This window comes from Branchiostoma floridae, chromosome 7 (genome assembly GCF_000003815.2).
Source record: "Branchiostoma floridae strain S238N-H82 chromosome 7, Bfl_VNyyK, whole genome shotgun sequence".
NCBI classification, from domain to species: Eukaryota; Metazoa; Chordata; class Leptocardii; order Amphioxiformes; family Branchiostomatidae; genus Branchiostoma; species Branchiostoma floridae.
Window position 1 is genome coordinate 20,729,429 of NC_049985.1, and position 18,144 is coordinate 20,747,572.

The following is an 18,144-nucleotide window of genomic DNA, read 5'->3' on the forward strand; positions in this document are numbered from 1 at the left end:
TTGTAGAAGTGACCCCAGTGAGGTAGCCATGAGTGTAGTTGTAGAAGTGACCCCAGTGAGGTAGCCATGAGTGTAGTTGTAGAAGTGACCCCAGAGAGGTAGCCATGACTGTAGTTGTAGAAGTGACACTAGTGAGGTAGCCATGAGTGTAGTTGTAGAAGTGACCCAGCGATGTAGCATTCAGTGTAGCTGTAGAAGTGACCCCAGTGAGGTAGCCATGAGTGTAGTTGTAGAAGTGACACTAGTGAGGTAGCCATGAGTGTAGTTGTAGAAGTGAACCCATTGAGGTAGCCATGAGTGTAGTTGTAGAAGTGAACCCATTGAGGTAGCCATGAGTGTAGTTGTAGAAGTGAACCCATTGAGGTAGCCATGAGTGTAGTTGTAGAAGTGACCCCAGTGAGGTAGCCATGAGTGTAGTTGTAGAAGTGACACTAGTGAGGTAGCCATGACTGTAGTTGTAGAAGTGAACCCATTGAGGTAGCCATGAGTGTAGTTGTAGAAGTGACCCCAGTGAGGTAGCCATGAGTGTAGTTGTAGAAGTGACCCCAGTGAGGTAGCCATGAGTGTAGTTGTAGAAGTGACACTAGTGAGGTAGCCATGAGTGTAGTTGTAGAAGTGACCCCAGTTGAGGTAGCCATGAGTGTAGTTGTAGAAGTGAACCCATTGAGGTAGGAATGGGTGTAGTTTCAGAAATGGTACTAGTGAGGTAGTGAGGTTCTTTGTTCCTTTCTTGGCGCTCGTGCCTTCAGTGGATTTCGGGGTGCAGAGGATAATATTTGCTTCCTGCCCAGCCCAGTGACCAAGATGCGGAAGACGGTTACACTCACGCACACACACCCCAGACATATAAATTTGCATTGTGTCAGGTATCCCTTTGCCAGGTGCTTAACACGAACAAATATTACGCGTGCATGATTATCGTTTGTCTAGCACACCACTCCGCCGATAAGGTAAACTAAGAAACTGGTACCAAGACGCCTACTTCAATACGTACTCAACCCTGTTAAGTTATCAATCATTTTGTTTTGTATTAGCCCACGTTTTGATCCCAGACTTTTAGTATTATCTTTGAATTCTATTGTCGCCCCGTTTTTATGTATTAGCAAGGCATGCCAGAACAAACGTTTCCCTCCCATGTTACAAATGTTTTCGCCCGATTATTTGTTTCTGCGAGAGTAGATTTCACAATGTGTATAGGTCATCGTGGGACTAAAACGGCTCCCAGTGTTATATTAGGCGCTATCGTAATATTGTATAGATGGTAGATGGGGGTCAGTGGAAGAGGGTAATAATTCACAGTGATATTTATCTCGTCCTTTTCAATCAATAACCAAACGGCCAGGTCAATTTGGATGACGTGACTTGGTCATGTGATTACAGTAGGAAAGCTGTGCATGACAACTGGTTATCATGGCTTAGAATAAAGTTTGGTTCCTGTTTATTAAAAAAGTCCATGATAGCACTTGTCCCTCTCGGTGGTACCGAAAACCCCTCTGGCCCATGGACTATATTGGGCAAGCTCCGTTTTGACCTTGAATCAATTCACAATACGAGTTCACTTTGGGGGATAAGTTACTGTTAAAATGTTCCATTTTTGCGCAGGGGTGATTTGAAACAGTCCAATGTTGCGTGGGAAGGGTATGGCTGAAATATGCTGTATTTGCTCTCAAGCAAATGTCGGTCTTTCTAGTTTTAGTCTGTGTTTTGTTTTCATTTCCATATGCTTTTTACGCATACCGTAGAACACATATCATTTTAGTCAAAATCGTAATTGCATAGTTATCGAAATACAACTAGACATACGAGAAACTTAAAGTATTAACAGAGGTTCGCTGTCTTCTATTATACCCTCTAGATTCACCAGCCTGATTGAACCAAGGACATATGTCCTTGACAGACAGATGGAAAGAACAGTCCCCAAGGGGGCATTATTTGGGTGCTTTGGGTATCCAGTATCTTCCAGACTGTTGTCTACACATTCAGACTGGGTTAATTTGCTTCAGGCCCATCGCCCACTACATGTAGCTATTTTTACACGTAGCTATTGTCGACATGACCTGTCCTTGGCCCCAGCAAACTGACTTAAAAAGATGACACTTCTAAAACTATTGGGGTCTTTGTAAGCCATACCAATGAGGTTATGTATAATCTGCAAATATGACACAAAAAAAGGATACATGTCCAAGGAAATCGTTGTAAAGAAACTCCTGTTCGTCGCAGAGGGGAAAACAATCAACACAGCCGCCTAGGGATGGATACCGGTAAAACCGTTTTTTCTCATTGGACCGGTCCAGGAAAACCGGACCTGAAAAAATTGCGTGGACCGGATGTTGGACCGATTGGAAAATGAACTGATTATATGATCAGGCATTCACATGTTTTCGGCGTTCGAATACTACACTAAACGGATTTCTTTGTAGCAAAATGGACCATTGTTTTAAGTATCGTTCATTCTCAAGTTTTCACATAATGAATCAGGTTCAGGTCCGGACCTGGACCTGATCCTCTGGACCTGAACCGGACCTGGACCTGAATTTTCTGTGCCGCCATTATCCAAAGCCGTCTCGGTGACTTACAATACAAGACAAATGTCCTGACTTGTAGCATCGTACCAGTATTCTGTTTCAGAAATATATTGAAGCAAAACTATTTTTTCGTTTCAAGAAAAAGTTCTCGTAAGATTTTTCTCTCATAGCAACAGTTACATGTAAGTTGCGATAAAAAAGATTTAAAAAAATGTTGCTGATTAAGTCTATGGGCACATATGTAGCAACGGGGTCCTGCTGGGCAGCTTTCAGGAACGAAAAGTATAATATGAAAGACAACAAAACACACAGAACATGAGAAAATTAGCACCGGCATTATTTGTGTATGTTCTTTGCTAACGAAAATTTGTTTTTCGTTTCCTGAAACATCTTAGCCGGGCCCACGGTTTGGAAACCTGACTGTAGCATAACATGGCGACTTCTGATCTAATGTCTGAGCAAAACTGTGTACGAGCAGAATCGCGTACGAAGCACGTGGGGTATTGAAAGTATTTCTGCAGGGACGCACTTTTCTAGTGACCTCTGTCTGACTCTTAAAAGTGCAAACGGGTCTTATGTCTGATTTCTGTCAGCATATGGATCAAATGTTGGACGCCTACCGCGCTGGCTGCAGGTAACTGTGAACGAGCTCTGCGAGCACGACAAACATTTTCTCAAACATTCCGCTAAGACTAACGACATTTTATACTGCTGTAGCTGCAGTCGGAGAGTCTTTAAATTGTGACATAAATAGGTAAAGTCGTTAATCTTTGTGAAAATCATTAAAACATACCTTGTTTGGTACACTTCCAAATCCAAGGAATATCCAATTTTCTGACGACTTTGTAACGCGTGTAACCAGCTAGGTGATAAGTTCTGGTTGGCTGACACTGTGTGCTTGACGCCCCACCACCGACACTGACACCGTATATCTCCGTCCCGTTCTGCTAACAAAAGCTGATATTCGAGTGGTGACCCATTAGTCAATATATCCTTATCACTATCCTTATCCGACAATTCTCAGTGACCAAATCGGTTACGTTTGACCAATGCTTATTATGCAAATTGTATCTTATCTCCGTAAGTAAACTTACCTAAGGACCGACTATAGGTGAGCGGCGTCACACAACGTAAACTCCAGGTATTTACCTTGGAATAAACGTGCAGTCTGCCGTAGACATGTACAGTTGCAAAGTGCGCATTGATACTGTTCCTTTCGGAACAAATGTACTGTAGTGTAGTCGAGTTCACGATCCTTCCGCCATGTTGAAAAATGCAGGAAAACAATACTTCTAGTGGCAGTAATTCAAATTTGTAGAAAAAAGCTTTCTCTCCAATAAGAAAATGTATGAACACCCCATTCGTAGGAATGGAATGTAATCTTCACATGTAGTCAGATTTCTATTGCAAATTTCATTACTATTGCAAATTTCGCATATTGTTCAATAGGGTACATCGTGGTAATATATGAACTTTCTTGACACAACAGTGCCGGAAAAAACGCTAATTATCGGAAAATATAGTCGATATTTTTCTATAAATTTCATTTTCATATGCCGTAATAAATCTCTGGACCACGCAGTGCGTTTGCTAGCCACGGCCACTGGCCCCTTCTTGCCTCGTTTCAGTGATTTCCCACGGAAATCTCGCCATTTTATTCCAATGTACTTACCCGTATATACTCCTTGTTGATGGAAATATATTAGACTCTAACAGCCTATTTCGGCGCATGCATGAATGATAACAAAGAATTATTCATATGTCACAAAAATGTGGCAAAGGTAAACAGGTATGGTCATTATTAGTTTGGGCCATGGGGCTAACGGTACATTTAAGAGGAAATTGTATTACAGGTAGTTTTGACATGAAACTTGTAATAGTTATTGTAAAAAGAAATCGAGAATAGCAGTACGCACAACTCTGCAAAGTCTGACGATATACCTGAGGGGCCCGGTGGGATATTGTAAAAATGCAGTACAGGGACCTTTCTAGCGACCTGAGTCCGACTTTTAAAACTGCAAAAGGGCCTAATATTGTCAGAATGCTGCCCGGATATGGATCGAATGTTGAATATTTGCCGGTTGGGCTACGGACAACCGGTTAAGAAGCTCTGTGAGCTAGACAAGTATTTCATTCCGCTACACTGACGACATTTTGTCCTAATGTGGCTGCAGGCAAAGTCTGTGAACATGACATTAAAAGGTAACGTTGCCAAGATTTTAAATAAAGAGATTCATTAACAGTGGCGTCGTGTGGCGCATTCAGTAAGGTGTTTGGCCCTAACCCCAGAGGTCCCCGGTTCAATACCGCTGATGTGCCTAGATAAGATGTTGTGCCCTTGGGAAAGACAATTCACATTTTTCTTACTTCACTTGCACTCATGTTTGGGACAGCCACACCTCAAGCACGTTAAAAAACGCCACGCTTATCGAGAAAGTAGGGGGCCTTCTCGGTGTGAGTGGATCAAACCTTACAGTCTGGTCTCCGGGTTGACATCTTCAAAAGGAGATAGTCACTTCACCTGTTATATCAATCCTTCCACAAATGTGGTAAAGATTAGAAAAATTAAAACATACCTGTTCTAGTTCGATGTTGTGTACACTAATCCAAGGAATAATCCAATCGTCTGGTGATTTCAAGCACGTTTGACCATTTAACTAAGTGTAAACGTCTGGTTAGCTAACACTTACACCGACACTGACACCGTATATCAATCGAACCTCATTTGAATCTCAAAGGTTGGTGTTCACAATACCTGTGAAAAAAATAGACAAAAAGGGGCATCATATTTCTCATCTTCATACGATCTGGTAACAAGAGCTCATCTTCGGGTGGTCGTATCTTTACTCACCGCCCCATAAATTCTATACGTCCGCTGGTAGTGTAAACACTGGACCTTTTTGACCCACTTACCCACTTCTCTCAGGTGAAAATGGGTACCTAACTGCGGTTAGGGACATCCCTCGGATAGGAGGCCGGTACATAATGATTGATATGATTATCGTGAGCACATAAGGAAAAAGGAAAGAACGACAAGGCCCTACTAGCTAGGAGTAGTGAAACACGGTCAATATTTTACAACATTTTCTTAATTTTAACCCTATGCTTTACCATCAATCAGCCAAGTACCAAAGTTTTATTAAATTGCTATAACACATGGGTTTCAAACGTTTGTTAAAGACCAAGGTGGTACTATAAAATCACCCAATAAATTCGGCTAACGTAAACTATCGTAATTTCGGTAATTTTCAGCCATAAAAAGTTTGATTTTGGGGGTCTCCGAGGGGGGTTCCAGAACGCCATAACGAAAAATAGTTGGAGGGTTTTAATCATATGGCTGTTCCACATACCTATCACACATAAAAAGTTTGAGTTGATTTGGCCGACCCCCATCTTCCGACCTATGCCTGGTTTTCTCCTGCAATGGCTCCTACATGTAACACGGTTGTGCCTACCCGGGAACTCAAGCTTGAATCTGTTCATGTTATTTTATGACGTCGTGGACCCAAACTATTTGCGCGTAATGTGTCACTGATTCTACCAGGAACATTTTTCGTGGGCTTGCACTGTCACTTAAGCACAACAAAATAACCTCTATGGAATTCACAGCTGTTATTTGGTTTGGTGTGTATCAATTACCTTACATACTATTGTGTGTGTGCGCCACGATATGCGTTTCTACTGTTACTAGGGTCTAAACAAGACGCAAGTTAGTTTTAAGGGTAAAATGCCACGATGGTGATGCGTAATAATATGAAAGGGAGCTCAAGACAGTACTTGATTTCATGACGCTATGAAGGCGTTAAAATTACCCCCACCCCCACCCCACTTTGTCTACAGGAAAGTTACGATAGCAGAACACAGTTTTCGGCTTTGGGCATTTCTTTTGTTAAGGGCCACAGGGTGACTGGCTTCGACGCGGAAAATATTGTGGCAGGGTGCACTATAGGTATGTTACAGTTTAGGGTCCAGTCCATAGAATACTCGAAAGCTCACTTTAAAAACGCCACTATGCGGAGGTCAACTTACTGCAGCCGGCTCACCCTATAGAAAGACAGTTTCGCAATTAGGCACATTTATAGATGACTTTGAACTGGAAAACATTTAATATCCAAATCATACTCAGTCCACACATTTTTTGACCACACAGCACAGGTTATAGACGGTTGCTTCTCAAATAAGGCTTAAAGTTTCTACCTAGCCTTCAACAATCTCATCCGTACTACTTTATGTACCAGCGTCATAGACGCGAATGAATACTGTGTTCTGCCATCTTACCCTACGCAATTAACTTTGCCACTGTAGGGAGTCATACTGTCTGGGTGACGAACCCTGACCCCAGTAGACTCGTGCGTTCGTATACTGTATTACACAAAAGACTCGCACACGAAATTTCAGTTGAATAGGACGCGGTTTATTAGGTGACTTTTCACTTCCTTTTTATTAAGAGACTGTATAAGTTGACTGTATCCTGTATACAGTGCAAGCACAGTGTAGGGCATGATAACCACATTTCATACCATCACACAGACTATGTTCGACCCTTGTATACCCTTTAGGAAGAAAATAGCTTAAATGTTGACTGGATGACTAACAAAATCAAAAGCCCTGAAACAAGGCACAGACTATACTCAGAAATAAAAAAGAACGGTTAATCACTACTGCAGGTGCACTGGATCACTAAGAAAAAGCAAAATCCCGCCCTGGCACTGGTGGAATTTTGTGAACGAACTGGCCATATGGACCGTACAAAAAAATCGAGATCACCCTCACGACTAAACGAGATCAATCAATCAATCAATCAATTAATCAATATCTTGCATCATTAGTTGATGCGTGGCGGCTACAGACAGTTCGGACAGTTCTCGCCACGTTGTTCTACACTGGGCGTGGACAGTCCAGTCGGATCTGGAGACCCCCAGCTCCTGGAGTGTGCTGAAGACCTGATCTTCCCATCTCCCTCTTGGGCGGCCGCTAGGATGCTTCCATGATGAATCCGGCTGTTTTGAAGGTTATAGAAATTGACATTCACAGATTTTGGGCGATGCGAAAACTGGGCAGCGAAAGCTTAATTAGAGGCATGACGTCGCATAACCGACGTCATCGAGACTGCAATAATCATACATTTACTTACTAATAGATAATGCTACAATCGTACCAGTGACAGACGTAGTTTGGATAAAGATAAATACAATGTGGCATAAATTATTGTAATTTCGACAGCATTTGTATAATTAATGACGAAATGCTACAATAGGATCCTGAAGATATGTGATTTTACAAGAGGAGATACCGATTTACATATAAGCTAATTATGGTAAAATACATATTTGCGTGTCATTTGCATTGCGATGAGCAAAATTAGTTGATACTTAAAATAATTGTACTTAGAAGACATCACCTATACATTATGTTCTAAGATATGATTTTGGAGGTAGTTTATCATTACTATTTACAACAAATTCTAAGTTGATATCTCATATTTTCCTGACATATCCTTACATTTCTTAGCATAATCTGTTCAATACAACATAATCATAATTTTCACTGTACACAAAGAGATAGATACACCTTTCACCTTACTATGAGTTTTTTTCTTATGACGAATCGGAGTTTTCTGTTTTTCGTGGAATATCCGATCGTTTCCGCACTACTAGTGGAGTGGTCTCACCGTAAGCTGGAGTGACATTGACTGAACCTAAACTACTCATGACCAACTCCCTCCTTTCCGCACCATCACTCACAAGTCCCACCAGCTCTATCTCTGCGTCCGTCTCCGAGTGAAATAACCAGCCAATTGTAACGACCAGGACCGCGAGGAACGGTCCTCCGATCTGTAGGACTGTTGTCGTGTGCCCGAGAAGAATGGAGACCGGGTAGAACGGGAAACCCGGGCGGGTCCACACGAACCCTGCCTGGTGGAACCCGGCGTACATGATCTGGGACCCGGCTGCGAAATTTAGAACTACCGAGCAGACTTTAGCACAGACGTTGAGAACTGTATACCCATAGGGAGAGACGAAGAACACAAGTAGCAAGTACAGAGTAGTGAGGAGAAAGTTGCCCATGGCGCGAGTCAGAGGGGACCATTTGGTGAACACGTTCATGGTAATGATGAGGAAGCGAAGCAAGAAGTCGGCGGCTTGGAACGCGCATTTCGGGTTGACGTGTGCTGCCTCATCCGTGGTTGTTTCGTATGCTGAGTCGACGTAATTTGTGACAAACTTCAGACCCCGTTGCCTCTGTTGATCTGGACGTTGTTTTTGCCTGTTGCCACAAACTGCCTTGACAAAAACAAAGCCTATGAAGCCAACTGGGAAGTGATACGCCAGCAACTCACCAACCAGGCCAATGCCGTACCTTCTGTGGCAAAACGGCCGCAGGAAAATAACAACGATGAAAGGAACGGTTTGCACACAGAGCACAGCGATGGCAGCGATCTGCCACCACCGCAGGGCATCACACGGCACGTTCCCGTTGTAGTAGAAGACCTTGTGACTATCAAGATTTGTACAGTGCAAGAGATAGAAACAAGATAGCGCTATGTTGGTCTGACTCAGAGATGCCACGGACGTAGACGCACGAGCTATTCGGTACTTTAAAGGCATCTTTTCACCATGAGCGTCTCTCGTCAATGAGTTTCTTCTACAGCAACACAGAGTAGTCATGTACAACACCACTGCGAGAAGGAGCAAGATGACGTATAAGACAGCCACATAGAGGAGCAGCTCTAACAGCAGCTTGTCGGCAGCTGTCATGTCGACAAACGGACACAGTATCGGCGGTGAGTACGGGATGCGCAGGTTGAAGAACTGCAGGACACTCCGTATCCAACTGTCCAGATCTCCGTCAACCAAATCGAACCTGTCGCCTTCCAACAACAGTGACAACGTCTGGTAGAAATAGAAGACAGAGAAGAGAAGGGCACCTTTGGGAACAGCAGCACATGCTTTTGTAAAACTAGACCAAATGCTGCTGTGAAAGTGAACATGGGCAGCTAAGCGTGTCTTACTTTTCTTCTTGGATAAATTCTTGCAGCAAGCAGGGATGCCATAGCCCATCAGGTAAAGAACAAAAAGAGTGCCGATAGAAAAGGACACAAGACCCACAGATATCCAGAAGTCTTTGTGTCGGCAGTCTTCAACAGGCACGCATCTAGCCGAATACAATTGAAGTGTAAAGCCATCCAAACACTCTCCACACATCGTGCCGGTCCGGTTGTTACTGCAGGTGTCGAAGTTCTCGCAAGGCGTCGCTGCGCAGCAGTACCCAGGAGGACACAGCACCATCTCTATGCGCCCCAGAGTCGAGTTTCTCACCACCGTTCCCCAAAAGTTGGGTAGCGAGGAGATGGTCCGGCCGTCACACTGCGCTCCATACGGACACTCCTGGCACGACAGCGTGACGTCACTGCTGTTCATCATACCCCCCGCGTAGAGTCCTGAATCGACGCTGTAATGACCGGAAGGACACGGGATGCAGGAGAGAAACAGGGTGGCCGCCGAAAAGCTGGTACTCCCGCGGGAAGTAAGACTCTCCGTCCCGTAACCCTGAGGACAGACCAGCGACGAGCCATTCCAAACCAGCCGCCCCATCTCCACTGCAGCGAAGATCAGATTCCCCGGAATGTTGTGGGCAACAGTTATAACGGTGTTAACCATTTCTAGACTACCGGGGCCGATAGTGTACAGAACGTCTCCGATGTTGTTTTGACTGCTATTGGCAGACATAATTGAGGTGTTTTCTAGACGAAGGTTTCCGCCAGTTGAATAGATCAGGTTCCCTCCTCTAGCCTCCTTGCTGTCAAACGTGCACCCTTGAACGACGGTGTCAGCCCACGTAAGGTGCAGCACGCGGTTTAGGTCCGTCTTTTTCACAAATTTACAATTTGAAAACATGATTTTAGACTTCTCGACCTGGATGTGACTTTGTTGCCTTTCCAGTTTGCATTTATCCTGCTGTGCTTCGCTTTGAATGAAGGTGAAGAGGCTGTCTTCGACATGAATTTCCACATCAAACCTCGGGCCGTAGTCGTTGTTTTGCTGTAGATGGAAAACTGTAGCAGGGTGATTCAAGAATGAGCAATTTTGCACCGAAACTTCAACACCCCCTTTATAGTCCACACTCTGCTTGGGTTGCCACAGATAAAGGGCCATTGGATAGCACAGTTTAGAGGTCTGATTTACAGAAAAGTTGAACCTAGAGTTAGTGATTGCGAAGGAAATGTATTGTTCAGAAGACGTCGCGCGTGCGTAGATGTCGGCTACGTAGTTGGTGTTGTTCCAAAAGTCACAGTCACGAATGACCACGTCAGCAGATCGTGTGTAGAAGAACAAAAGATCAACCAATGAGAACGTCGGTCTCTCAAAGTTTGGAGGTTTCGTCGGAGAAGACGACGAAAATTTGACGTTCGAAAGTTCCAAATATTTTGTGTCAGACGCCTTGAGAGCACCGATGGCGAGGTTTTGGAACTCCGAATCTCGGATGGTAACGAATACGGAGCTACTGTTACTCCCATATATGTGTATGCAGTATTTCCAATGAGGAAACATTTTCTCGCTTTCGTTGCGGACACATTGGAACGTAGAAGAGACGATGTCAAGGTTCATGTCTGCGATATTCACAGCTGTCGTCACATTTTGGAACACAAACCCTATAAACTTGACTTTACATGACCCGTTGCTCTCTGAACAGTTATTGATGTCAAAAGCAAGTCTTCCTCCTCGACAATCGACTATAGCACGTTTACCTACTCTACTGCTGGTGTTATAGTCTTTGAAAATTGTATTTTTCCATTCCAATGATCTCAATGTCAGGTTCATACTAATGCTAATTGGGCTGGATACACACTCAATGTAGACGTCATTACTCGTGCTGCTAGGCTCAACATTGATGACGTCACCACTTCTTGCTATCTTCACGGCACGGCGGATGGTTCGACAGGGAAGATGTGGATGCAAACAGTCCTCTATGTCACTTCCTCTTATTCTGCTTACGTACCACTCACTTCCGGTCACGTGGACAACGTCTGGATTAGAAAATGATATGGTGACGATGGTTAGGAGAAGAACTTAATTGCACAACAATTGTACATGATACAATGTATGGCAACAACTATTACATAAAGTACAAAATAGAGGTATAGGATACAGCTAAACAACCTAGTTAAAATAACAATAAGGGCTAACATAATTTTTTGATATAGTATTATGATGGAGAACGCTAATCATCAGTTTCGGTATTCTTTCTAATAGCAGAGCAGTGTTAGGTGACTGGTTGTTAGGACTAAGCTTTAAAGGGTAGTTGACTTAGAAGATTTCAAATGTCATAGAGAGGGTTCAAATCATTGTTTATTCTCAAAGTGTTGTTGCTGGACAAGCTGTAGGATTTGAATGTACTTTAAGTTTGTTTGGGACCTCATTCGTAGCGACAATTGCAACTAGCTGTAATGCGAATTAAAACCGCTTCAACATTACGTGGAAGATGACAGACGTTCAATTCAAGAATCATTGCCTCTTTTACTTCCTTTTGAACAAAGAACATTTTTATACTTTTTATTACACTTTGTCACATTCCTCTTCATACAATATACAAAAATTATTATGTCCATAAAAAGTATGTCTTATGATGCAAAAAGGACATATTTAAGAGATTGAAATGTTTTCAAAGTGATACGTACCCCACGACAACCACAGCACCATGGACAACACTACAGCCTTCATGATGGATGGCTGATCGGATAGGCTAACGCGTCACATCCTGTTGACCAAGAAAAAGATTTAAAGAGATGCTGATCTTCTTAGCACGAAGCTCTAACTGTGCCTTACGATCTGTCTCCTGCTAGTTATGTAAATTACGTAATACTACGAGGGCTCGAAATACGTTTTTCTGCATACAGTACCTGCACTGGTGCAGGTAACATTGAAAATTACCTGAACCAGACAAGTTTTACCCGCACCACTCTGAATTTAGGAAGTATGGATCATACTAAAATTGTTCAGGAATCATTGATATTTTTTTATACTTACAGGTGGTAACAGTTAATGCAGCTGATAACAATCCACGTACACCTACATTATAGAAATTTATGTATAAAAAAACAGTACATGGACCAGCGCAGGTTAGGTGCAGGTAGACATCAGAAATACCTGCACAGCTCCGATTTTACCTGCACTAAACTGCATATGCAGGTGTTATTTCGAGCCCTGACTGTGTACAGAAAGCGGAAGTGAGGGGAATACGCGCCTATGGCACGTAAAACCAAGTTGATGAAAGCTTCTTGAGCAAACTTCCTCATTTGTCCTTGATGATCTAACCAACTTCTCTGCTTTCTGTCCTTAGGCCACAGCAAGTAAATTGTATTGATGACATCATTTTCAGACTGCAAAAATAGTGAGATAGGGGAAAAACAAGACGGGTGCAAATAAACAAGATGTCAGCGACATTTTTTTCAAAAGAGACACCATAAACGTTGGAACAAAAATTTAAGCGACAAAACATGGTATCACAGGCAACAAGACATTCATTCCTTCTATTCAAGACATGTAGTGGTGTGGTGGCACTAGTAGACTGGTATTACAAAGTTGGCGACTACACTCATGGCTTCCATATTGGTGCCACTTTTACAACCATCCAACTAGTTTCGCTTCTACAACTACAGTCATGGCTACCATACTAGTGTCACAATCATTAGGCTACAACACAACATATTTGCTCATTTTGGCAACTTTTCGTCATGTTTACCATCTCTAAAAAAGGCGGGCAAAAATCAAAAGGCATTACTGACTTCATTACATGGAGGAAGGTAGGGGACTAAGCAAATTACAAAACACGTATGGCACGTACAGTTCCTCTTTTGTCTTTGATAATCCAGCCAACGTCTTTGATTTTTGCCCTTTTAAGCAGTACTGACTTCATTATATGGAGGATATCCGCGCGTAATTCAACATTTGTCCGTTGTTTGTGGCGGAATTGTAGCCCCCCCCCCCACAAAAAAAAAACGCAAAAGGAGCAAATTTATACTATATATGGAGAAAAATATTGGAAAACGCGGTACATTTCAAAGGCAAAGAAGAACGAACAAAAACAAAAGGAATTTACTGTTTGGTCTAAGTCTAAGTCTAAGTCTACCATGTACTGTGTCTTCAGTCATTTGTTCAATTTCCTGAATCCTGACTGATTCGAATTCATATTAAGCCAATTTTCCGTGCAAGCTTTATGGTGCCCATGAGAGGTTATCCAAATAATCACCCTCATTATGATGTTTGTCATGTTTGTGAAGTAGATATCATGTATTTTAGCTACATAAGAAAGTTCATTTTTCATGACCTTTGTAAACGTCCGCTTGGCCTTTGGCAAACATGGCAGGGTTACTTGGCACACATGGGCGGTAGTTCCGCATAATACAGAACTGAACTTAAATAAGTATTTTGTGTCCAGCATAAAGTTTCAATTCGATGCCATGATCCCTTTTACATGGAAAGAATAAAGAACATTCTCACTTTTCTTTAAAAAAATGATGATTGCCTTAAATTGTCATAATGTTATAATTTCATCAAAGATCTATTGTTTAACAAGCTGTTCACAATTTTGTTATTTGTATGATTTATCATTATAATGTCCTCGTAATTTAGCCTCCTAGGCTGCCAGGAGGACTGTTTTGCGTATTGTTTAATAAACCAGTCTACTACTACTACTACTACTACTACTACTACTACTACTACTACTACTACTACTACTACTACTACTACTACTACTACTACTACTACTACTACTACTACTAGTACTATTACTAGTAATACTACTATTACTAGTAATACTACTATTACTTGACCTTAGACCGAGAATTATTATCAAATGCACGTAGACAACGAACACGCTTAAGGGCCTGGTCACAATCATTGGAATTGTTGTAAGATCGTCAATTGCACATTGAGAGCACTCGTAAGATAGTCGTACATGCATACGTATAGTACAATATTTGTCTTGTTACAGACAATAATGTCTCAGACCCCTGTTCTGTCAGGGCCTGCTTGAAAATTTTACGACCTCAAAATCGTGCCAAGTCATGATCTACGACGAATTTGACCGCGCCAAAATAAAAATAGAAATCGCCGTCGAAACACAGAATAAATGGTTTGGTTTTACGTATTACAAAGGCGCCCTACCTTTTCGGCCAGTTCTAACCTGTAGACAAGCCGGCAGCAAGAAAAATCCAACCCACCTGAACTACTTGTCCCATGGCTGTACAGCCAGTGTTACACAGGAGGAGAACAGGCCACCAACAAGTGTGTGAGCGACGAGGTCGCCGTTTTGGACCAAATACAGCCTGTTTGGTCCTCTCCTTCACTGCACGACTCTGTCGATGTATGCAGGTCACAGAGCCCAGTTCAATATAACAGGATACTACCGTTAGATTCTCTGGCGAAAAATAAACTGACTTCTCCGTCAATTTTGAAATTCGGTGACCTTCTGTTGATCAAAAAATGCAACAGAAGGAACCAAGGAGGTGGATCACTCTTTTCAGCTTCTTGAAGGAACACACACTTCAAAAATGTACCAGCAGAAACAAGAACTCACTAGAGACGGAACAACTGATATTCACGCTTCCTCTTTCTGTCAAATTTACTTTCACGTTTTGTTGTGTTATTGACGAGATCCTTAAAGCTGTGTGTTATGTATACACTAGGTATGTGAGTAATTAAACATGCAAACAAAACATCACAGATCTCATACTTCTGAAACATTGCGATTTTTATCATATCATTTCTTTGTCTTATAAGCTATAAACGAATGTGGCCTAGAAGCATAAAATGTAGCGTTAATGAAATTTCATCCATCCATCCATCCATCCATCCATCCATCCATCCATCCATCCATCCATCCATCCATCCATCCATCCATCCATCCATCCATCCATCCATCCATCCATCCATCCATCCATCCATCCATCCATCCATCCATCCATCCATCCATTCATTCATCCATCCATCCATTCATTCATGCACCCATCCCTCCATCCACCCATCCATTCACTCATTCATTTGAACAAATTTCTTAATGCCATGATAGCCCTAGCCTTATCATATGCTAAACAACTCCCAGACAACGCAGGGCGCGTGTCCCAACTAGAGGTCATTGACCTCGGGCAGTCTAGTCGCCTATAGATTATACTGCTCTGATGTCATTCAGGTGGCCCCAGTCTGTAATGCTGCAGTACCTAAAAGGACTGTTAGGGGCTCCGAATCGCCGATATCCTTTGAGACCTAGATACTAGTAAATGCCCACCTATTCATACAAGTCCAACAGAAAGGATCTATAGCTATAGGCGCGACCATTCAAAGCAGAGGTGTTGAGCTGATATTTGTGATAAAGTTTATAAGTAATAAAGGTCATCATAAGACAGACCCCAAATGCTTGTTGGCTTTGACATATGAAAGAGGACGGAAAATAATTGTACACATCAAATTCCCGACAACGATGTGTAAGAACATTGCAACTTAAAAATCAAAACGTCAAAACGTATAAAGAATTAAATATAAAGAAATATGTTTCTTGCCCTCCTCTTCTTGCCAAATATTCAATGTTTGCATACTACTTTACTAGATTAATTGTATTAATTGTATTTCCAAAGTCAGTTTTTGACTGACTATGATTCTCATGTGAAAGGAGTGTACAATTCAGCCGAAAGGCTGCGAAATGCTTCTGCCAAATAAACCATAATTATCATTATCATAGTATAATATATTCCCCTCCTCATTGTAGTATGGAGGAAGATAAAACTAAAAATCTGTAATATGTCATAGGTTGAAACGCTGACAAAGCTACACGGTGAAAGAGAGAGAAAAACATAAACCATTGATATTCCTATTCTGTGAACTTTGACCTTACTTCCTGTCAGTTTTACGAGAGCAGTGCTTAAAGTTAACTGTCGAAAATTAAAAACACAAAAAGATAAAGACACCTTAAACAATACGGGAGTAGAAAATAAAAAAAAAAGGCTGATAATGAAGTCTACTAGAATTTAAGGAACCAACATTTTATTCGTTAATCCTCTTGTCTAAACAGGAAAGAGGAAGTCCGTGTAGTTTCGTCTAGAGAATTTCAAACTTCCGCCTTGTTTCAGGGAACCACATTAACCATACACCAGCCTATCGATGTGTATTATGTGTATCGAATGTTTGTGTCAGGTGCTTGTTGCATACGAGTTTCACGACCTAATACCTTTCACAACTATGATTATTTCATGAATTATGGAGATAATGATCTAATTTGTTGAAATGTATATATCATCTTTATCCGCAGGGTAACCTATATCCGTTGTCTTTTTTAATCAGAATGTTTAGAAAAATATCGATGGGCGGTGTTTTTTTCCTTTTCAACTGCAGTACTGTTACAGTTTGAAACTACCGGCCGTCGACTTGATATCCCCGAACACCCCAGCCTATTTTTTTAAACCAACGGATATAGGTTACCCCACGGATAAAGTTAGACTAGCACTGCACACATCAATCGACAAACATGCTAAGGAAAAAAAAACGCTGCAAACAGTTCCATATTACATTGACGTATACGTCTCTTCTTTATTGGTCCGCTTTGGTACAGTAATATACGTCCAGTGCCCATAGGGATAAGCCATTATGTTTGTAATAAAACGCAGCTCAATACTGACAATAAACTATTGACATAATACGTTACACATAGTCAGCTTGGTTTGTCGGACGATGTGCCACCCAGCTGGATGGGTTTGGAAGTGTTCAGGCGGAAATCTTACGTAATCACGCCAAATGGCGTCTGACATTTGCAAATTGTCGCCTGATAATGTGCAATTTTGAAAATGTTAAAAAAAAAGTGAATAATTTCATCAGGTTGCACACTTAATCGCAAAGTTCTTAAAGAAAGTTTGGTAGAGGAGTTGGGGCTAGCCGTGACACGTAGGTCATATTATATTTAGAAACGGCTGACATGAGTCGATATAGCAGCAGCAGCAGACAGACACACCGGCAGCTGAACCTACACTCACAATATCTCACCAGCCCGCAGTCTGGTCAATAAGTATACATCGATTTTATCTAGAAGTACTTTGCCCCTGTTTGGTTAGTTAATGTACACTCGTTAAACCTCCGGTTAGACAACTCTAATGTAAGTAATTGTTTCTTGGAATTGTTAGTTTTGAGGTAAAGGAAACAACTGTGTAATATAATATATTAGCTTTCTTGTTCAACTGTATCTTAACAAGAGAAACGCCCATCGACATTTACAATGCAAGTTCCCGAATGCCTCTCCGCACAATCTATATATTTACATTTTCAAGAAAGTTACATGAGTACGTCCATTTTCTACAACAATATTGTTAGTGATGCGACCACTTGACAGCATCTTTACATCACGGCCTAATTGAATTCATGGTCGATTTTATTCCTTCACTTGTATCACATGAATAACTTCTGTGAGTAACTTCTCGTGAGACAAGAACTTCTAACACTGACGTCACAGCATAGTTAGTTTTGTGCATGATCTTACAACAGCGTTTTGTAGCCTCCTTCACAGAGTTTCGCCGCTCCTGGGTCCACGGGACGAAAAGGTCTAGCCTCCATTGAAGACTTCAGGGCTAAAGACC

The 18,144-nt window shown here is 41.9% G+C and overlaps 2 protein-coding genes across 2 annotated transcripts in view; both read right to left on the reverse strand.

Moving 5' to 3' along the window:
- Nucleotides 1–5,250, reverse strand: part of LOC118420159 (cytidine monophosphate-N-acetylneuraminic acid hydroxylase-like) — a 19,428-nt gene extending 14,178 nt beyond the window's left edge. The window contains exon 1 of the mRNA XM_035826869.1: nucleotides 5,102–5,250. The gene's annotated coding sequence lies outside the window, so the exon portion shown is untranslated. The remainder of the gene's footprint in view (nucleotides 1–5,101) is intronic.
- A 1,862-nt stretch (nucleotides 5,251–7,112) lies between these two features.
- On the reverse strand, nucleotides 7,113–15,074 carry LOC118419235. The gene is made up of 3 exons (XM_035825584.1): nucleotides 14,749–15,074; nucleotides 12,205–12,284; nucleotides 7,113–11,553 (listed from the first exon to the last, which is right to left on the reverse strand). Exons 2-3 carry the CDS (start codon nucleotides 12,245–12,247, stop codon nucleotides 8,123–8,125), a joined length of 3,474 nt encoding a protein of 1,157 aa, XP_035681477.1. The 5' UTR covers nucleotides 12,248–12,284; nucleotides 14,749–15,074; the 3' UTR covers nucleotides 7,113–8,122.
- Nucleotides 15,075–18,144: the final 3,070 nt, after the last annotated feature.